The following is a 23,193-nucleotide window of genomic DNA, read 5'->3' on the forward strand; positions in this document are numbered from 1 at the left end:
TTATTCAAAGGAACAAGCATCTTTTAATTTCCTGGCTGCAGTCACCATCTGCAGTAAATTTGGAGCCCAAGAAAATAAAGCCTCCCGCTGTTTCCATTGTTTTCCCATCTATTTGTCATGAAGTGATGGGACCAGATGCCATGATCTTAGTTTTTTGGATGTTGAGTTTTAGGCCAGTTTTTTCACTCTCCTCTTTCACTTTCATCAAGAGGCTCTTTAGTTCCTCTTTGCTTTCTGCCATAAGTGTGGTGTCATCTGCATATCTGAGGTTATTGATATTCTGCCTGCAGTCTTGATTCTAGTTTGTGCTTCATCCAGCCTGGCATTTTGCATGATGTGCTCTACATGGAAGTTAAATAAGCAGGGTGACAATATACAGCCTTGATATACTGCTTTCCAATTTGGAACAAGTCCATTGTTCCATGTCCAGTTCTAACTGTTGCTTCTTGACCTACATACAGATTTCTCAGGATGCGGTAAGGTGGTCTGATATTCCCATCTCTTTAAGAATTATCCGCAGTTTGTTGTGATCCACACAATCAAAGGCTTTAGCATAGTTAAGAAAGCAGAAGTAGATGTTTTTCTGGAACTCTCTTGCTTTTTTGATGATACAACAGATGTTGGCAGTTTGATCTCTGGTTCCTCTGCCTTTTCTAAATCTAGCTGGAACATCTGGAAGTTCACGGTTCACGTACTATTGAATCCTAGCTTGCATAATTTTGAGCATTACTTTGCTAGTGTGTAAGATGAATGCAGTTGTGTGGTAGTTTGAACATTCTTTGGCATTGCCTTTCTTGGGGATTGGAATGAAACTGACCTTTTCTCTTCCTGTGGCCACTGCTGAGTTTTCCAAATTTGCTGGCGTATTGAGTGCAGCACTTTAATAGCATCATCTTTTAGGATTTGAAATAGCTCAGTTGGAATTCCATCACCTCCAACCTTTGTTCATGGTGTTGCTTCCTAAGTCCCACTTGACCTTGCACTCCACCAAAAAGGCAAAATAGTTGTCTGAGGAAGCCTTACAAATAGCTGAGAAAAGAAGAGAAGCAAAAGGCAAAGGAGAAAAGGAAAGATATACCCATTTGAATGCAGAGTTCCAAAGAATAGCTTGGAGAGCTAAGAAAGCCTTCCTCAGTGATCAATGCAAAGAAATAAAGGAAAGCAGTAGAATGGGAAAGACTAGAGATCTCTTAAAGAAAATTAGAGATACCAAGGGAACATTCATGCAAAGATGGGCACAATAAAGGGCAGAAATGGTATGGACCCAACAGAGGCAGAAGAAGATATTAAGAAGAGGTGGCAAGAATACACAGAAGAACTATACAAAAAAGATTTCCATGAGCCAGATAACCACGATGGTGTGATCACTCACCTAGAGCCAGATATCTTGGAGTGCAAAGTCAGGGCAAAGAAGGGGCATATTTATTTTGCATAATGAATCCAGAATATTGCTAGTGAAAACTTACCCTATCATAAGGATATTTATAGCATTTGTATCAGTTGTTATTTTCAAAGCCCCAAAACCTCTTGGTTATGAATAACCATAAAGAGTGTTATCAATTTTTTAGTGCCTTTATTTTTTCCTCAAATATTCACTTTGAAACCAGCATTTTTCTCCTCCATTTGCTTATTTCAAGCATACCTCAGGCAGCATATTCTATAGACTTTGCTTTCTTACCCCCCCCCAACCCCCAACCCCAGTTCCCTTTTATTGCTCAAACTCTGGTTCAAGGGCTTCTTATGACTCATCAGAATCTCTCTTATGGCTGCATACCCGATTTGTCTAATTTACTCACTCATAATTATCAACTTAATCTTCTAGTCCCTACTATAGTGTAAGTTCCAGAAAAGTATTTCTTGCATTTTTCTTACTCACCATAGTAACAGAAAGATTTTTTTTAATTGCAAGCAACAGTATATGACTTAGCCTAACTTAAAGGCAAAAAATAAGTTTATTGAAAGAATATTAGATTACTTCAAAAGTTAAATGTAAAACTAAGAGTCTAAGACAGAAAAATGAGCAGAAAGTGAGTAAAACTGACTACACCAGTGGGTAAAACTGCCTAATTCCACTGCCTATGAATACTTCCTTCAGAGCTGACCTGTTACTCTTTCATTTCTAATTTCCACATCATCCATCATCTGGACGATCACCATTCCTCTACTTCTTTAAAAAAATTCATAATCAAGCCTGAATATTCTGTAACTGTATGGTTCAATTTAAATGGTTGACCAGAGACAATAAATTATCTATCTATATGCCAGTGGTGAGAGAGGAAATAAAACTGAGACTAATTAAAATATAGTAATTCAGACCAGCTACAGAGAAGAAGAAAAATACTTAGAGACTCTCAGTTGCCTGCTAAATACACTGCTTATTCTTTATTGCAGCTCATGGCTTAGCTCTGTGATTCTGGTTCTAAAATGATCCCTTAAAACAGGGCCTCTTGCCTTTCTCTAGTCTTGTCCAATATTCTCCTATATTCTCTCCTCTCATCTCATTGACTTTAATCTTACCACTTCTCAGGCTGGGAATGCCCTGTCCTTTATCTCCTCTTGTTAAAATCCTTTTTCACCTTCTAGGGCAGAACAAAAGTCATCTTATTATCCTTGAATTTATCCTTGATATTCCCAGCAGGAAGCTAAGCTCTGTTCCAGATTGTCTTAGCCTTAAGTTTGCAGCTCTCCTGTAATATATCTTACATAGTATTTTGTGATATGTGTAGCTTGTTTTTTGTCACTTTTAGTTCCTCTACATTGAAAAATTTCCATTTATCTTATTTTTTAAAGAAAATTTTGTTGAGTGTAAGTGATCTTTAATTTTAGGTTGATGGATAAAAATATAAATTTGAAAAAAGTATATGGTATACAGTAGATATCCATTTTATATCAGGCATGGTATCATGGCAACTGTAGATAAATAATTTAAAGCATAGTTTTAATACATGGGTCCTTTTTGTAATACTGATTCCATGAATCATTTATGGGTCTAATCTTTAAAGGAACAGTGATGAATGTACAAAAAGCTGAAGGAAAATTATTGTCTGTCCATTCTGATTCACTTACTGGTTTATAGAATATTATTAGGTTTTAAATCTGTTACTGTGGGTTGTGAAGTCCTCGCAGTCTGTCAAATGATAGAATAATTCCTCTTTATTCCTGGAAAGGACTTTAGATTATAAGGGTAAAACACAGGAACCAGAAAAATGACATTAAAAGCTAATACCAAGCCGACTTATAGGAGTAGATCTGGATTCCTTCTTAACTACATTTGGAGGAGCTTGTCTGTTGCACTATGAGGTGGTTCTTATTTGATTTCCTGCTGATCGTCAGACTGGAAGGAATTTTGTTGAATTAGGGGGAAGAAATCCAAATGACAACCATGGAAAAATCAGTCCCAGTAGAAACTGTACTCCATTAGTCTGGATTTGACAAGTGCCTCATATTGAGCATAACAATAAACCACACTTCACTGTCCCAACACTCTGTCTTAAAGGTGAATGCTCTTATGTGAAAAATGATGTTTACCACATAATCATATGTATTTTGTACCATAGTATATAAATATATGTATATTTAAAATAAAATATGGAGATTGTTATTTCTCTACTTTACAGTCAGTTTGAAAACGATCATAACCTTTGCTGACTCTTTTCTTTTTACTTGGAAATACTCAGCAGGCCAAATGTTTTACCAAGCCAAGTGTATCTGAGGGATTCTGGGAGTTTTTCAATAGCCAAGGTCAATCTGGGCCTGTTTAGTTCTCCTGGGCTATTAAAATCTGTTTCTATTATAGGTTTCCTAATTCCTGGAACACATATGTTGTTCTCTGGAAAACGTTCAGATCTATGAAAACAAGGTTGTTTGTCTGTTGCCTAAGAAATAGAATAAGAAAGTGACACTCATTCACTAAAAAATCTATTTTAAGAAAAGCTTTTTTTCTTTTCATTGAAAACAAGTGACTTCAACAGAATGGCCGTTTTTCTGATAGCATCTTACTGGCATGTAAGAACATTTTACTCAGAAAAGACTGACCACTCTTTTAAATAGGAAAATAGAAAATAAAAAACAACTTTCTTGTCTTAACAAAGAGTAAATAAATGGGTTTACATATATGAGTTACCATTTTCACTAATATGAACTTCCTCAAAATAAAAAATTTGAGGTTAGAGAAATAAGCAATTTTTTATTAAAAAAAAAAGGTATGAAGGAATAGTAGACCCATAGTTGGTCTTCTCTTTTGGATGGATATAATTGATAAGAAGTCAGTTAAAGTTCTAAAATATCCAGACCTTGCATTTTGCCCTTTCTGCTGTTTCTGATTAAAATGCAATTAACATATGTTAAATAGACATGCCTCCTATAGAATTCCATATGGAGCAAAAAAATCCAACACACTTTAAAATAATCATTTTTTAATCTTCCCAATAAATCAATTTTTGTTTATCATTAAGCAACAAATGAAGTATTATTTCTACTAGTTCTTTTTGACTTAAAGTGTATTTTTAACTTTTAAAATTTTATTTTACAATGTTGTATTAGTTTCAGGTATATAGCTGTACATGTTAAATGATTTTATTAGAAAGGCAGAAATTAGTCTTCAAATTATATGGTTTTAAAATTAATAGTAATTCAGTCATATAGAACACTAAACTTTAGGGAAAGCTATTCATTCCTATTCCTCAAAAGTTAATAGTAAGTTAAATATAGCTGGATGTATTTGTCTTTGTATTTAGAGCCAAGGCCCTGTTAACTAAAAGTTATGGGCTGTCCCCACCACTTTCTCTTGGATCACAGAGGCAGTCACGGCAGTACAGCTGGGAGATCTCTAAAAGACCACCATATTTAATTAACTCCTGAGTGGTTGTCTGTACTGCCCACCTCCATATCTTCATCTTTGTATCTGCCTCTCTTCTTTGACTTTCTTGAGACATATAGAAAGTCCCCAAAGTGTGTATGAAATTCAGCAATGTTCCCTCACAGACAGATTGCCTGAGACTCTTAGATTTCCTTCAATTGTGTGTATTTGTAGAGTGTGTTAAAGAAACAACCTTCCACTCTCCATCTCAAACTTTCTACACTGAGACAAAGATGTGATAATTGATTGATGCCAAGACACCCTCTCATAATTCCTATAAGTGAAATAGGATGACAACAGCATTCTCTTCTCTGCCCCATCTCAACTGATAAAGAGTATTGTGCTTAGTAATTCAATAGTGTCTGACTCTTTGTGACCCCATGAGCTGTAGCCCACCAGGCTCCTCTTTCCATGGGATTCTCCAGGCAAGAATATTGGAGTTGGTTGCTATTTCCCTCTCCATGGAATCTCCCCAACTCAGGAATTGAACCCAGGTATCCCGCATTGCAGGTGGATTCTTTACCATCTGAGCCACTAGGGAAGCCCAAAGAGTACAATACAGTCATAATTGAAATAGTCAAAGAGTAAAATACAGTCATAATTTGCAGAGTACAATACAGTAATAACTGAAAGAGAGTCACTATTTCCTCTGCAATTTTAGGCTTAATGGGAGCGCACTGGTGAGGCTGAACCAGAAGTTAAATCACTGAATAACCACAGGACAGTAGGCCTTTATCTTATAAGGACAGTGGACTTCATAGTGTCAGATATTGGAGAATCATTTTGGAACAGGATTCTTCTTTTGGGAAATGTATAGTAGAAGCAGTGTAAAGCATGGATTAAAAGGGGAGTGTACTAAATAATATTGGCCCTAATATAGAAGTCAAGAGTTTAACATTTGGGGAATTCTTTGATTATTGAATAAAATTTAGTTAATATGGAAATAGAGCTATCAGTGAACAGTAGCATTAAATTAAGTCAAGTACTTAACCTGGCCCAACAGTACATACAGAAGAGGCCACACCAGTATAGATATGGCAGACCAAGAAGTGTAGTATAGCACCATCTGGAGAAGATAAGAGAGAAATTTATCTCATCCACTGGGTTCTCTCTCTGGGTTCCAGGCTTCATGACAAGAAAGAAATGACCAACAACTGTTCTCACATTCCATATTTTATGCATGTTTCCACATTCACATATGTTTTAGATTATTGAAGGGTATAAGCAGGCAGAAAATTCTTCATTTATGCAATTTCAGACATTTGCAGTGGAATCACTATTTATAGTTAGGAAGGTATTGGCTATCATTGCGGCAAATACTGATGTTGGGTAAAAATGATAACTCTTTAGAGGACCTCTTAACATGTTCTACTCCTTCAGCTCTTGATTTTCCCCAATATGGAAAATGCATTTTTTATTTCCTCTCATGTCCAGCCTCTGTGTGCTGGGGGAGAGAGCGACTCCATCACAACCTCATATTGTAGGTAACCCAACATCCACTGCTGTATGTCTTTCCTCCAGCCTTTCTGTCACTAGCAAAGAGCTTCATAGTTTCAATTAACCTGCCTCTGTGTGTAGTGCATGTGCACATATATCCATACACACAGTTTTTACACAAAAGTACGTATATGCATTTATCAGTGCTCATCTGTTCAGTTCAGTTCAGTCGCTCAGTCGTGTCCGACTCTTTGCAACCCCATGGACTGCAGCACACCAGGCTTCCCTGTCCATCACCAACACCTGGAGCTTGCTCAAACTCAATGTGCATCGGTGATGCCATCCAACCATCTCATCCTCTGTCCATCCCCTTCTCCTGCCTTCAATCTTTCCCAGCATCAGGGTCTTTTCCCATGAATCAGTTCTTCACATTAGGTGGCCAAAGTAATGGAGCTTCAGCTTCAGCATCAATCATTCCACTGAATATTCAGGACTGATTTCCTTTAGGATGGACTGGTTGGATCTCCTTGCAGTCCAAGGGACTCTCAAGAGTCTTCTCCAACACCACAGTTCAAAAGCATCAATTCTTCAGCACTCAGCCTTCTTTATAATCCAACTCTCATATTCATATATGACTACTGGAAAAACCATAGTTTTGACTAGATGAACCTTTGTTGGTAAAGTAATGTATCTGCTTTATAATAGGCTATCTAAGTTTGTCATAGTTTTTCTTCCAAGGAGCAAGCATCTTTTAATTTAATGGCTGCAGTCACCATCTGTATGTCTGTGCATATCTGTATGTCTGTATCAATTTTGAACTTGTCTCTTCTATCTTTACTTTTTCAATTTCAATAATTGTTACTCTTTTTCATGATTTCTGTGTCATGTAGATATATGGTCTCTTCTCAAATGCAAAGCAAATTTAATTTCTAGTATTCTTCTATCTTGATTTTAGCCTTAGCTTTAACTAGCTCTGCCATTCACTTTGAAAATAATTATCACTTTCCATATGGCATCTCTTTTCAAATACTTAGCAGCTTTTATTGGGTTGGCCAAAAAGTTTGTTCAGATTTTTCATATGATGTTATGGAAAAACCTGAACAGACTTTTTGGTCAACCCAAAACTTTGGACTCACCTTTTGCAAACTTTTAAATTTCCTTTATTTTTGTCTACTGTGTTAGACTTTTGACATTTCTGCATAGCCTTTCTCACCAGCCACCCAAGCTCTCCTGATCCAGTACCCACTCCAGTGCTCCCCACACCACTCTGTTTATGCCAGGCTCTTCTATCTTCTTTAGTTCAGTCTGAAGTCACAGTCTATCTTTCTAGAAATACTTAAACTATTAAATATTGAAATGAAATAAAAAGATAAAAGTGATTCTTTTATGATTCCACTTTAAAGATATGTATTTTTAATTTAAAAAAAACTATTTTATACTTTATGAAGTGATTTGCAAAAATATAAAAATTAAATTTTAATTTAAAATAATCTGAAACCAAAAGTTCTGCAGAATTGAAGTTTAAAATTTATCATTTGGTTCCCCTCCTGTAGCTTCCTGTAACATTTTTGAATGCCGTTAATGAAGTATTGGCCAACGACAAATAATTACCAATTTATAACTGGCTGTCATATTTTACAATAAGCATTTTACCGTTTATGTCATTGAGTATGGCAAGATTTGGCAAGAGCTTAATTCCTGCTCTTTAAAACTAAAGTTCCCTATGCTTTTTTTTTCTTTCCCTTCAAAACAGGCAATCAATTTTGCTTTCACTAAACATATTAATCATAAAGATCAAAATCCATGAGATTTTCCTTGGGCACTTTTAGACTTTTATTGAATTTATATGAAATTCATGAGAATGCTACATTGTATTTCACTGTAGATCATCAGTATGAAATGTTTATTGCTTTATATTGTTTATAATGTTTATTGCTCTAAAAAAAGGTATTTCAGCTACTACCCAAACTAGTAAACAATGAAACTCAGCATCATTTTAGGAGAACAAAGAAATATCCATAATGTTAGAAATTGTACCTGTCTGCATAGCACAATATGAAATGGAATGTGGTTAACGAGAGGAATGTCTTTGATTCCTGGGAATGCAAAAGATAGTTAACAATGCCTTCAATCAGCTCCAGCCTGCAAAGAGTAGTAAAATTTGCTCAATCGTGTTCAACTCTTTGCGACCCCATGAACTGTGAATCAGTTGCAAACCACAATGTGAGATACCCTTGGTTTTCGAACCCAACATACTTTAGACTTGTGATCTATTTGAGAAACATGCCCCTAAAGCTAATATGATATAATATGTGTGTGAGTGTATGTGTGTACAATTGTACTAAGTCTTCACAATTCCCCTAATCAGATACAGCTTGAGAAATGTTGGCTGAACAGCAATAAGAACACCCATACGTTAAAGACTGAGTCACATTGTCAAAATGAATCCACATTTTCTTGGGCTGTCTTTCTTTCCACTTTCTCTCTCTGCCCCTGTCACAGTCACCAACATTTCTGATGTCCCTCTGGCTCTCTTTCTTACCTTTCATCCTTCCTATTCTCACTTTACTCTTTGAGGTATATTTCAGTTGACTTTCTGGATGTCGGTTTTCTTTTGCTCTGATTGTGCTTTGGTTGTTCAGTTGTTCATCCATGTCCAACTCTTTGCAACCCCATGGACTACAGCTTGCCAGGCTTCCCTGTCCTCCGCCATCTCCTGGAGCTTGCTCAAATTCATGTCCATTGAGTTAGTGATGCCGTCTAGCCATCTCATCCTCAGTCACCTCCTTCTCCTCCTGACCTCAGTCTTTCCCAGAACCAGGATCTTTTCCAGTTGGGGCTCTTTAATTCCTCTTCACTTTTTGCCATTAGAGTGGTATCGTCTGTATATCTGAGGTTGTTGATATTTTTCTAGCAATCTTGATCCAGCTTGAAAGTCATCCATTGCCTTTTCTGATCATGCTGCAGTCCCTCAGAGTAACTGTCACATGTAATGAACAGTCACGTCCATGTTCAAGGAGACAGTTGGGTTAGGACTGAAATGGTGCCATTTCTCTTGTGCATTCACTGGCTTTACACCTCAGTTCTATTGGTTTTAAACAACTGAATGAGCAGCTCACTGGGCATGGGAAGAAATGGACCAAGTGGCTTGACCAATGGACAGTACACTTACTTATGTACTGTGAATTTTAAATGCTGGATTTTAAAAGGGACTTGGAGAAGCTAGAACACATAAAATTTGAAAAGAAAAATATCAAATATGAGTTATAGGCTAGAATACAGATTCTGAGGGATATTGGTGCTGAGATGTACACATATACACAGTTTATTTCTTAAAACAGTTTTTGGTTCACAGCAAAATTAGGTGAAAATTACAGAGTTTGTGTATACCTGTCTCTCCCATAATCAACCTTCCAGCACCATTGGTCAACTGTGACAATTGTAAATTCTGCCAGGAACAGCCTCTGCAAGGGTGTGTGACTTCAGAGGGAAGATACTAGAGGTAGACAGTTGTGCGCTATCATCTGGTAACCTCTCAGCAGTTGGGGGAATGAGGGCCTTGACCTTGAGAGAAAAATCTGGACAATACAAGACAGAATTCACAGGAGACAATACAAGCCTACCAGGTTTCCTGTAAAGAAGGACTTGGAACAAGTGAGTTTGAGTATCTTTTGATAGAAATGATTCTAGAATTTAACAGAATTGCTGCCACCAAATAAGAGGGAAGTTTATTTGTGCATATCTTATCTAAGCAAAAATGTAAAGGAAAGCACACACACTTCATTTTGAATAAGGCAAAAAGCTTGTGAAATGCAGAAAATTATTTCCCTTGTGTTTTTTCAGAAAAGGTTGATAGCTTAACTAAGTAATAGGTTAATTACTAAAATTAGTTCTAGGTTTTCTTCATGCAAAAAGTTTATCCAGCCTTTTAAACCTTGAGCTGAGGTTCTACCTTGAGGGAAATTTATAAAGATAAAAGTTTAGTCCATAAAATGTTTGAGAAAAAAATAAAAGTAAGGATGTCTTCCATTCCTTCAATGTGAGATTAATAAAAAGAATGAAGAGAAATTGTTCATTTGACCATGGTTAAATATCAAAAGATATATATGATATATATATATATATATATATATATATATATATATAAATTTAAATCTAATTTACTTTCTAAGTTTTCACTCAGAATGTTTCCCCTGGAACACTGCAGTTGTATGCACTGCTGTGTCTTAGGTAGTTAAATAAGAGCATGATACAAGCACCTCAAAGTCATACATATATCCCTCTCCACTTAAACATGCTTATTCCCATGAACAAAAAAATCCCTCAGATACATGACTTTCATCACAGGGTTCGAATTTAAATACATTCTGGGTATATCACCACTACTGAGTGGGAGAGAAACTTTTAGATTTCATTTCTAAAATGAATTCACACCACCAATCTTATGTTTAAAACAAGTCATTCTTACAAAATCCATAAATAATAGTGTTAAAATGTAACAAACACAAAAAAAGGTATTCTTGAGCTGGTTCCCATTATTTCCCTTTTTTAAGATTTTTTTTTTTACATGCACCATTTTTAAAGTCTTTATTGACTATGTTACTTTATTGCTTCTGTTTTATGTTTTGGTTTTTTGACCACAAGGGCACGTGGGATCTTAGTTCCTGATCAGGGATCAAATCCACATGCCTTGTATTGGAAGGTGAAGTCTTAACCACTGGGCCTCCAGGGAATTCCCAGTCTTCATTACATGCTATTTTTTTCCCTAAAATACTGATTAGCCCATGAGCATATGTCCCAGAAATGATAAAAAGTATAAGGACTGTTCCAAGAATAATGTTCCAGGAAATCAGTGCAATCCTGTATATTCACAGATACTCTCTGACCTCTAGAAACAGCAGCAAGTCAGCACTCTTCTCTCATGCTTTAAGTGTTGATTCAAACCATTGCTGTGGAACAGTTTAATGTGGAAAAAGTTCATTAAATTTACATTGTGTCTTTGGACACTAAAATTTTATGAGCCTCAGTATCCTTACCTGTAAAATGGGATTGTTGGGTATGAATCACATTATCTTGAAGAGTCTCACTAGTGTGATATCTTGGCTTAAGCTATGCTTTCATCTCTATTTCAGATACGACTGCACATATTGTACTTTTTAGACCTTTGAAATGTGATCAAGACTGAAGGGCAAAGAATAGTGTGACAAAACCATCAGTTCAGTTCAGTTCAGTTCAGTCGCTCAGTCATGTCTGACAAAACCATAGCAGCCCTCAATTCTGTGACTCAGTCCTCCCTAAGTTCTCAGGATCCAAATTCCCCAAGCTGAAGTCATTAAGAAACAGTTAATAAACTGTATACCAGTATAATGACATAATGCCAATTTCCTTAAATGCTAAAATTATGAATGCAACCCTTCAAAGTGCCTAACTTACCATATAAAAGTGTTTTTACTCCTCCAAGAAAATCTGATGGTTGAATTTAAGAATATGAACCACAATTTCCTCTTTAATTGGAAAGTGTCATTTTTTAACAGTAATGATGCCCTTTATAAAAATGCTTCTGAGGTTAAGATAAGGTGTATTCTGCAATCATGTTGGCCTGTTATGTTAGAGTTCTTATTATTCCTAATAGAAAATTAATGTACTTAAAGTAGCTAAATGTTTCATTGAAAATATCTTACAATGTTTCAACAATGGACAGAGAGCTGACTCCCCTAATGTGAAAATGACTTGCTCTCTTTTTCAGGTCTTGTGACAATACAGCCATCACTGTGTGAAGCTGATCAGTTTTCTTGTATCTACACTGTCCAGTGTGTCCCTCTTGCAGGGAAATGTAACGGACAGGAAGACTGCACAGACGGATCTGATGAAATGGATTGTCCTTTCAGCCCCCTTCCCCAGCTCTGTGGCCAAACAGAATTCCAGTGCTCCACCCATGAGTGTATCCCGTCCCTCCTGCTTTGTGATGGAGTGCCTGACTGCTACTTTAATGAAGACGAATCTGGCTGCTGTGAGTTATTTTCATTCATTCAGTGTTCCAGGGAAGAAATGCTGTTTGGAAATGATAGAGAGAGCTTGACAGATAAAACAAAGTTCTCTAGAGTCTTAGCATGATCATATCATCAGTAACAAAGTTGTTCGTGCTATGTTGCTGAACAAGGTGTGCAGTCCTTGGTTAGCATTTCCAGAAACATTTTGTTTGTAGTCATACTAATCTCTGTTAGATGTGTCTAATCTCCTTTTTATATTTGCATCTGAATCATTCATATAGGGGATGCTCTTGCAGATCTGTTAGTTTTTTAAATGTGTGTGGGGATGGATTAAAAACATGTAATTATAATTTCTTCCCCATAAAAAATGTTCATGAAGATGGCACAAGTGGGAAAATATTCATTTCAGTGAATAGATGTAATTAAGGTTTAGACCTGGACCTTGATAGATGTTATGTCATTAAGAGTTAATGCAGGATTTCCCTGGTGATACAATAGATAAAAAGCTACCTGCCAATGCAAGGGACATGGGTTCCATCCCTGTCAAAGAAGATTCCGCATGCCACAGAGCAACTAAGTCTGTGTGCCGTAGCTACAGAGCCTGTGCTATGGATCCCATGGTCTGTAACAAAAGGGGGCATGGTGAGGAGAAGCCCACGCACCACCGCTAGAGAGTAGCCCCCACTCGCCACAACTCGAGAAAGTCCACATGCAGCAACAAAGACCTAGCACAGCCATAAACAAATAAATTTTTTAAAAAAGAGTTAATGCCAGGGTAAATCAGTGGGACATCTGGTTTGACATCTTCGTCACTTACTACCTGTACAATCTGGGGAAAGTCATTTGAGTCAGTCTCACCACCCATGTTATACCTACCTTACAGGGCTATAAGAATCAGAATGCCTGTAAAATTCTCAGTCCTGCATTCATCAACTTCTTTCTTTATTATAATTAGCCTATGTCAGATAGAGAAGGAAGAGTGTTAATTAAGTAATTACACAAATTACACAAATCTTTAAGGTGAGCACATAATCATGGTGGAGTCAAGGCACCACTAGCATTTTATTTAATTATTTTTTGTCTGGTTTCATGTTGTATCACACTGTATATGAGCTGCAGTGATAGAGCTCCATAAGCCATATGTTAGTGGCCACTTTTTTTGGAGCAGTAAAGTTTGGAATGTAACTGTAAGATGGGGGTATTGGAAAAAAAAAAAATAGAAGGCTATTTCAGTGCCCCATTTTCTGTGAGCATCCAGAATTATGATATCTATTGCAAAAGGCATGAAGATGAATGAAGTAAAGTAAGACAATTTTTGTATGTTTGAAGGTTTTAGCTTTAAATCAGTGAATCTGTTTTCCTTGGCTTTCTATTTCCCTGTTATTTCCTACATGTCTATTCTTTCTATAGTAAAGTCAGTTTGTGAGGTCATATAATATTGTCTTAGAGGCAAGTTAAACAAATAGAGGCAAATAAGGAAGAGGAAGCCAAGTTACTTATCCCTGTTCTGATCAAGGCTCTAATGGAAATTGGCTGTTAGAAATCAGATTAAGTTAAGAAATTCCCTGGTGGTCCAGTGATTAGGAATTGACACTTTCACTGCTATAGGCGCAGGTTCAATCCCTGGTTGGGGAACTAAGATCCCACAAGCCTCATGGCTTGGTAAAATTTAAAAAAATAAAAAAGAAATCAGATTAAGCTCAATATAGTCATATGGTATTTGACTTCAAATAACAGTGCTATTTAAAGAGAAGCATAGGAAGATACTGTATTCTTATACTTTTAGATGCATGTTAGAAAATTGTTATTTGATGAGATAGTAATATATGGGATTCTGCTCCTAAAGGGAAATAAGTGTACATTAGGAACAGATGGTACTGTGAAAGAATTGCTCTTCTTCATCTCCAAAATATTTATTGAGTTATGACTCTGTAGGGAAACTTGCATGAAAATAAATTGTGGAAAAAATGCTAGATCAATAATTACAGGATTGTCATCTGATGGTGAAAATTTACTAAACAATTGAAAGCATAACCGTATTTTTTTGTGGACTCATTTTTTTATTTAGAAATGGCATTTTATAAACTGTCATTCATTCATTCACAAACGTTCATTCAGTTCAATTCAGTCGCTCAGTCCTGTCCAACTCTTTGCAACTTCATGAACCACAGCACGCCAGGCCTCCCTGTCCATCCCCAACTCCCGGAGTTTACTAAGACTCATGTCCATCAAGTCGGTGATGCCATCCAACCATATCATCCTCTGTTGTCCCCTTCTCCTCCTGCCCTCAATCTTTTCCAGCATCAGGGTCTTTTCAAATGAGTCAGCTCTTCACATGAGGTGGCCAAAGTATTGGAGTCTCAGCTTCAGCATCAGTCCTTCCAATGAACACCCAGGACTGATCTCCTTTAGGATGGACTGGTTGGATCTCCTTGCAGTCCAAGGGACTCTCAAGAGTCTTCAACACCACAGTTCAAAAGCATCAATTTTTCTGCACTCAGCTTTCTTTATAGTCCAACTCTAACATCCATACATGACCACTGGAAAAACCACAGCCTTGACTAGACAGACCTTAAGGATGTAATTTATGCAACACGTTGTATTGGGCATTGATGATCCAATGGACATGACTCGATACAAACCCAGGTTCTTAGATACATTGTATATTAGTGAAGGAGGGTAGTAAATGATAGTTGGGATACCATGTGGTAAGTTCTGTGAGAGATAACCAAAGTGTTATTGAATAACACAGAGTACTCCCTAACTATGGTGCCAGAGTGTCTATAAATTTTAACATGAAAAGTGATCACAGAGTCAAATTTGGAAAGACAGATAGTCATTAGGCAATTTGAAATGCTTGATTCTGGTGAGAATGTTCCAAGAATAGAGGTGAAGTTGTTTGATCGAAGAATATTTCATATAGTCTGTGGTGAAAAATGTAGAAATAAGTTGGGAGAGATAAGCAGGGACTAGGTCTTAAAGAGTCCACCCTATCATGCCAGTGATAAGTAAGTGTTTAAGTGGTACATGGAGTGGATTGGAATGAGGATGCATGCCTGGTTAGGAGATGTCACACTTGAAATAGTAAGGGGTTGATTAGGTTAATGGTATGATGCACAGGATGAATAGATTTAAGAGATATTCAAGTGAAGAGCAGGAGAAAGAAATTAATAATAGTTTCCAAGTTTCTGATCTAGGCAACAAGACAGCCAATCTGCCATTTCTTGAGCTGGGAAAAATAGGAAGAGAAGGACTTAGGGTAAGAATGTGGCTTCACCTTTAAACATATTTTATTTATGTTATCTCTGGCATATCCACATGGAAACATTCAGAATATGTTTTGAAATGGGTGTGTGGAGCTCAGGAATGAGCTCAAGGAAGATATTTAAAGATACAAAGCTATTAGCAAACAATGATTCAGGCTGTGGCTGTAAATGAGATAATAGAGGAAAAAGATAAGGGGGGAGACAGAATCTTAAGGAACATCTAAAGGATAGTTTAAAAAAAACAATCAAAAGACAGGGAGATGTGGTCATAGATATAGGAGGGCAATCAAAAGAGAATGATGATCTTAAATCAAAGGTAGAAATCTATGTATCAGAGGGTATGCACAGGTTCAGATGTTTCTGCAAGATCACATAAAATTAGAACTAAAAATTTTTAGACTGGGAAAAAGCTAAAGTAGTTGCTGTGATCCTGGAGAGGTAACACCCTGTGGAGTGGGAGGACAGATTTGTGACATCAGCCTTTTGTGGAGAAGATGAGAAATCATAGAGGGAAGTCAGCTGTAGAAAATCCCTTCAAGAAGGTGGCATTGAGACTGGAATATAAGACAAAATAAGAGGTTTCATTGATTGGTTTGTTTGTTTTGTGAGACTTGCATGTTTTTAAACATTGTAGGAACATAATTCTGAAAAGTTTGAAATTTTATACAGGAAAATTGACAGCAATTGATATTTAAAAGTCTTTTATTTTTGCAAAAATACGTGTTTAGTGATCAGAATGCTTAAACAGAGCATATGGTGAGTCCAACATTTAAAAATAATTCATATTGAATCATGCATTTCCATTGATAACATATTTTTTAGAAAAGTATCACTTCAGTTAGTGATACTTTTGTTTGACCAAAAATATCCAATTTCCTTAAAGTGGAAAAAAATAAGTATGGTTTAATGATATGGGAAAATAACCCAAAACTAGAAACATTCTTCTCATTGATATTTTCTGAAAGAAATCTATTCACCATGAAGATTTTCATTTCATCTGATGTATCAGTCAGTGTCCTAACAAGAAATAGATGGCATGTTGATATTGTGTAATTTTAGACTATTTTAGTAAAGGAATTACTTATTAGGGAAATAATATGCATAGGAAAACCACAAGGAGGTCTTTTATCACCCATAGAACAAAGGATGAGAGAGGAGGGAACAGTTGTTTGAATCTAGAGTCAAGGAGAGCTACTTGATAAAGGATGTGGCGTTTGCAATGGGAGCAGCTAACCATTGGTAATCTCACAGTCTCTTCCTCTGCATTAACCTCCCACTGGTAGTACCCATCAATCAAACCCAACCAAAGCTAGAAGACAAAGAAAGATGTCCTGCCTCCTAGGGCCCAGAGCAAGGAGAGAAGATGGAGATGGATCAAGAGAGGCACATGGATGCTCTCTATCAATCAGAGAGATAACTGTGACCAGTAGATGGGGAGGTGAATGGTTTTACTGCTATCTAACTTTAATTGATGGGGTTCCCAGGTGACATTAGTGGTAAAGAATCCACCTGCCAATGAAGGAAATGCAAGAGATGCGGGTTCAATCTCTGGGTTGGAAAGATTCTCTGGAGGAGGGCATGGCAACCCACTTCAATATTTTTGCCTGGAGAATCCCATGGACAAAGGAGCCTGGAAGACTACAATCCACAGGGTTGCAAAAAGTTGGCCACAACTGAGCAACTGAGCACACACAACTTTTTTGCTTATATTCCAGAAGTAGTTGATGTATTTTACGAAGTTAAATGCCACTTCTGAAAATTAGGAGTGGGGTTATGCTCCTAAGACTTGTAGACCAACCTTTATCAACAGTTTTATTGCTGGCCTTTCAATTTGTTGCTTCCCTGATACCTCAGTCGGTAAAGAATCTGCCTGCAATGAGGAGACCCCGGTTTGATTCCTGGGTCAGGAAGATCCCCTGGAGAAGTGATAGCCTCCCCGCTCCAGTATTCTTGGGCTTCCCTTGTGGCTCAGCTGGTAAAGAATCCACCTGCAATGCAGGAGACCTGGGTTCGATCCCTGGGTTGGGATGATCCTCTGGAGGGAAAGACTACCCCCTCCAGAATTCTGGCCTGGAGAATTCCATGGACTGTATAGTTCATGGGGTCACCAAGAGTCGGACACAGCTGAGCAATTTTCACTTTCACTTTCGATTTGTTAACTATGATCTCAGCACCCTATGTATAAAGGTTACCCTTTGTATTTGACAGCTTCTTACAAAAGTGTTCCTCAGTTTATTCAACATGAAAATCATAGACATGAGTTTGGGTAAACTCCGGGAGCTGGTGATGGACAGGGAGGCCTGGCATGCTGCAGTTCACAGGGTCGCAAAGAGTTGAACTCGATTGAGGAACTGAACTGAAGTTTTATCTGACTCTATCTTTTAGAAGCAGAATTTTAAAATTCATAACAGACCTCAGTTCATGTAGGAAAATAAAACAATATGTTTGCTACTTAAAGAGAAAAAAAAAAAAGAAAATCATAGTGGTTAAGTCTGTTTTACAGAAGTATTCAAGAATTAAATGAATTAATGTGGCAGATTGCATAATATAAGAATTATTATCCTTTCCACATTAAATTATCTTTATAGTTTTATTAAAATTATTTAAGCTGCGAAGATATTTTAATAAGAGTAAAGATTGGTTTTGTTCAGGGACAGAGTACATATCCATCCTGCTTCATGCTGGGGGTGCGTCTGCCTTGAAGGGCTTGTCGCCTTCATTCTCATGGCACAAAACCATAGCTCCTCTAATGTTAGAAATGTTAATCTGCTATATATATGACCTTTCATTTTAATAGTAAATAGATACACAGTCATAGTCACATATGCTTTACTTTTGTGTATATTTCTTATGTAGCAGATATAATCTTCAAAAGGGATATTACTTTACAGAAGTAACTTTGGTGAGCCATCATTCATCAGCTGTTTATTTTTGATGTATCATCTACCTAAGCGAATGAGCTAAAAGCCATAAAATGCACTGTGGTACTTAGTTTATTTTGGTTAGAAAGAGTATCAACCTCTAGGGTGATGACAGATTGAAATAAGTATTTTTATAGCCATGAAACCATAATGTTCGAAAGAGAACGTGGCAAAAGTTGATATTGTCCAAGGAAACATCTTGAAACCTGATTTTCCTATAAATTTTATTTATAGCTTATTTGGACAAATTTTGGAAAATGCTTTGTTGTATATGTATTAATAATGGATAAAAAGAAAATAATGATTCCATTTGTTTTCCTACTTTCAGTCCTTTGCTGTGTAGGTGTTGATAAGTATTCATCACATATGTAAAAGTAGGTTTTCCACCTACTTTAAAAATGCAATTAATAAGTATTCATTAACTTTAATATTATATCATTTAAAATACCACAGAAGCTAAGATTTTAGTTTCTAATTTCATTAAGTGAAAGGCCAATTTTAAATTATCTAAACTGTAAATTTTCTATAAAAAGAAAAGAGTAAAATTTTGTACAAATTGAAACCATGTGTTTTCTTATATATATTTTATGACTTTCAATGCTACTTGGGCTATGGTTGAACACTTATATCATTTACAAGTTAGAACTTTTCATTGTACAATAAACTTGGAACTAACCTATCAGTCATACTGAAAATTGGGTTAAGGAATATGAATTGGATTAGTGTTCTGAGAAAAGAAGGGTCCAAAATAATGCTCTACAAGAAGATAGGCACCATCATCTTTGTATACAAATTGTATGTATGTATACAAATGTATGTTTTGTATACAAAAACATATTATTTAAAGCCTTAAAACTGTTCTCTCGTATGATCTCGCAGCTCCTAGCAATTCAAAACAATGATAAAATGCATATACATACATTGCTGTTGTTCAGTTGCTCGGTTGTGTCTGACTTTCTGAGACCCCATGGATAGCACACCAGGTTTTTCTGTCCTTCACAATCTCCCAGAGTTTGCTCAATCTCATGTCCATTGAGTCAGTGATGCCATCCAACCATCTCATCCTCTGTCTCCCACTTCTCCTCCTGCCCTCAATTTTTCCCAGCATCAGGGTCTTTTCCAATGAGTCAGTTCTTCGCATTAGGTGGCCAATGTATTGGAGCTTCAGCATCAGTCCTTCCAATGAATCTTCAGGGTTGATTTCCTTTAGAACTGACTATCTGATCTCCTTGCAGTCCAAGGGTCTCTCAAGTGTCTTCCCCAGCACCACAGTTTGAAAGCATCAATTTGTCAGCTCTCAGTCTTCTTTGTGGTCCAACTCTTGCATTCATACATGACTACCGGCAAAACCGTAGCTTTGACCATGGGGACCTTTGTCATATACATATATATATGGATATATTGATGCATGTTTTTAGTCACACATTTGTATTTTTTAACTTATTTTGGGTTGCTCTGGGTCTTCTTGCTGGTGGGTCTACTCTCCAGTTGCCATGACCTGGCCTGTCACTGTGGTGGCTTCTCTTGTGGAGCACAGGCTGTAGACATGCATGCTTCAGTAAGTGTGGCTTGCAGGCTCTAGAGACACAACCCCTTTTTTTTTTTTTTTTTTTTACAAACATCTCTTCACCTTATAAGAGTTGGAAAATTATTCTGTTTCTTAGTTTACTTGGTTTGGAATATTATTTATCTTGTCAATGCATATCCTAAAATTATGTTACCCTTTGGAAAAACTTAAAGAGCTTTTTCTCTAGCTTTTTCTCCTAGCACTTTAGCCATTTCTACAGTCTGGTTTCAGACTTTGGTTATAGATTTGTCTCTCCTACCTTTTCACAGAAATTATCCAGCCTAGGCAAACTGCTTTACTTACTATTCCAATATCAAAAGTATTGATTCCCAATCTGTAGATTTGATTCCCACTCTGCTAAATGGCTTTTCTCTGGAAGCATTAAAATGTAAGTTAAAATGTAAAGAATATCTCAAGACTCTATTGCTACTTTCACCCTTTACAGACTTCCCTATACTAAAGGAATCTCTTGTTTCTGTCATGCTTACCTATACCAATGCTTTTCTAGCTAAGTCTGGCCTTATGACATTTCTCATATTTACTTTGAAACATTAATCATTCTTATATTGTTATCTTCATTTTGTTGCTCCATGTGTTTTGATTACTGTTTTCAAAATCTCTTTCCTGCACTTACCAGTGGAGGTGCTAAGCATAATCTCTTACAGTAAGGCAGCTCAATATTATTTATTGGTGGGAATTAATGTTCTAGCAGGAAGAATCACTCAATGAAGAGTATCACTTGAATTTTTCAGATCCAGCCGTTTTAGTCAATGAAAATATATACTGTTAAAAACATTTTTATGTTCTACTTGACATTAAATGGTGATAGGCAGTTCTCAAACTAAACTTGTCAATAACCTTTGATTCAAATAAACAACTCCTTCCAACCCATAAATATACTTAAAAAAGAAAAATTGTGACAGAACTGACAAAATCTGTGCAAGACCCATACATGAGGAAATTTGCTCCTGAATATTCTAAAACTATCATTTTAGCTTGAAAAATTTAAGCTTAATTGTCTTTATTCTAGTAGAAGTAACTTCATAGATCAGTCTTTTATAAGTTTTTGGCAGCAGCTTGGGTTAAAATAGTCAAATAAGGGATACAAGTATACAATTACAGGACTAAGACTAGCATCTGAGGAAGGTCAAATACCCTTCAGGACTAGATTGCCATTGAGCTGTCAGTAGTCTTGATGGGCATCTATAAAGGCAGTTTTCTGAAATAGCCAAAGTCTTATGCACAAGACTTATGCTTGCCCCTTGAAATCAAGCCAGCAGGAGACTCTGGAAGTAGTGAAATACCTACATCATGCATTGACAGTGCTATCAAGGCATGTAGTCATAATACCTTGGGCTGCAATGACCTTCACCATCACCTGGATCTAACAGATACCCAGTGACTACCCGTGGCTTATGACCCAGGTGGAAATGGATGAACATTCAAACAAGTTACAGTCTCTGCTAATTCAATAGCACATAATATAGAGATGTTAGGGGAGCAGCAGAAGTACAAACAGAGATCTGCCTTGATATTAAAGTTGACTAGTCTAAAATCAGTTCAGACCATCAAACATACACAAAGCATTCTGTACATACATACATGAATAATACTACATGATGCACAGCTGGACGATGGTTCTATTGACAGGTTTTTGAGGAAATTTTAGTAAATTGAAGTTTTCTTCATTAAGAGCTCTATAGTTTAAAAATAAGGCTAGAACAAGGAACTCTGGTCAGTATTAGGTGGCAGCCTGGAGGCAAGGGGAATGTGAGGGAGAATGGATACAGCTATATGTGTGAGTCCCTGTGCTGTTCACCTGTTACTATCACAATCGACTATACTCCAATACAGAGTAGATTTTTAAATATTTTAAAAATAATAAGGCTAGAGAAATGAAGGATAAAATGAATTGGCTTATATTATAGAAGAAATCCATTTTTTAAGTGGTTATTATTGTTCTTTTCTTCAGCCAACGAGAGCTGTTCTCTTGGAGCTTTGACATGCGTTTCTTCTAACAGCTGTATCCCGGTGCACAAGCGCTGTGATGGTTTTGCAGACTGCATGGATTTCCAACCTGATGAATCCAGCTGCTTGGGTAACTATCCATTAAAATATTCTTTGTGATATAAGTCAGTAACTTCACCTGTGCACAATAAAAATATTAAAACTTGAAATTCTAAATAATAGCAAACATAGAATAATTACATTTCTGTTATTGGCTTAGTGGCAGGAAGAATGTTAAGGTTATTCTGCTATATTTATAAAAATGTACAGTATATAATACAATGAACTCATGCATACTCCATTTAAAAATGTTCACAAAATAAAAATCAAACAATTTTAATTTAATATAACAGCATAATTAGCATTTAATAATCTCCTCTATGCAAATTGCTGGTTTCTATAATAACCCTACATAATCTAATCTTATATAACCCCTACATAATCTAATATGTTATTAATATTTTTTAATCGTGCATTTTTTTCACCTCTTCCTAAGAACTCCCTATTTGCATGATCTATTCATGCTTAAAAGTCAGTTTATGAAACTTTATACTCGCTTTTAAACATTTTTCTTCCTTCTGACCCCAGAATATTTATAAGAACTGATAATGTGTTTTTGTGATTATACTTTTATCAAAACTGCTTTAGTAGCCTCTAATTTGTTGTGGCACATTGTTAACATCTCTCCTGAGTAATTGAATTTTCATTTCATACTGGGATATGTAAAATAAAAGATAGAAACAGTGTAAATGTCACAACTAAAAGATAATATGGACTGGTGATAAAAGATATATTCAATCACATTTTATAAATAAACTGGGGATATTTCATATCAAAACTAGGACAGAATATATTCTTTGTATCTTTCAAGACAGAAAAACGTTATGAGATAAGCAACAAAGGCAAGACATTTAAAATAAAATCATAATGCAAAAATATTTTTTATACTGCTAAAAATGAGTTCTTGCACAGCACTGAACTTTATGAGCACAAAGGGAAATCAAGAAGTGGGCAAATCTGATCCCATAAAATATGCAAAGATGAATGCTCTTTGACTTTAGATCTCTACTAGGCATGCTTATACATCAGATCAGATATACAAAAGGAAGTGTTCTTACCCTCTGAAGAGAGATCTTACTCTGAAGAG

The 23,193-nt window shown here is 36.3% G+C and overlaps 1 protein-coding gene across 1 annotated transcript in view; it reads left to right on the forward strand.

The window, feature by feature from the left end:
* Positions 1–23,193, forward strand: part of MALRD1 (MAM and LDL receptor class A domain containing 1) — a 512,511-nt gene that overhangs the window by 394,183 nt on the left and 95,135 nt on the right. The window contains exons 34-35 of the mRNA XM_065919555.1: positions 12,042–12,305; positions 22,012–22,137. Coding sequence (XP_065775627.1) covers positions 12,042–12,305; positions 22,012–22,137 — 390 coding nt within the window. The remainder of the gene's footprint in view (positions 1–12,041; positions 12,306–22,011; positions 22,138–23,193) is intronic.

This window comes from Muntiacus reevesi, chromosome 2 (genome assembly GCF_963930625.1).
Source record: "Muntiacus reevesi chromosome 2, mMunRee1.1, whole genome shotgun sequence".
NCBI lineage: Eukaryota > Metazoa > Chordata > Mammalia > Artiodactyla > Cervidae > Muntiacus > Muntiacus reevesi.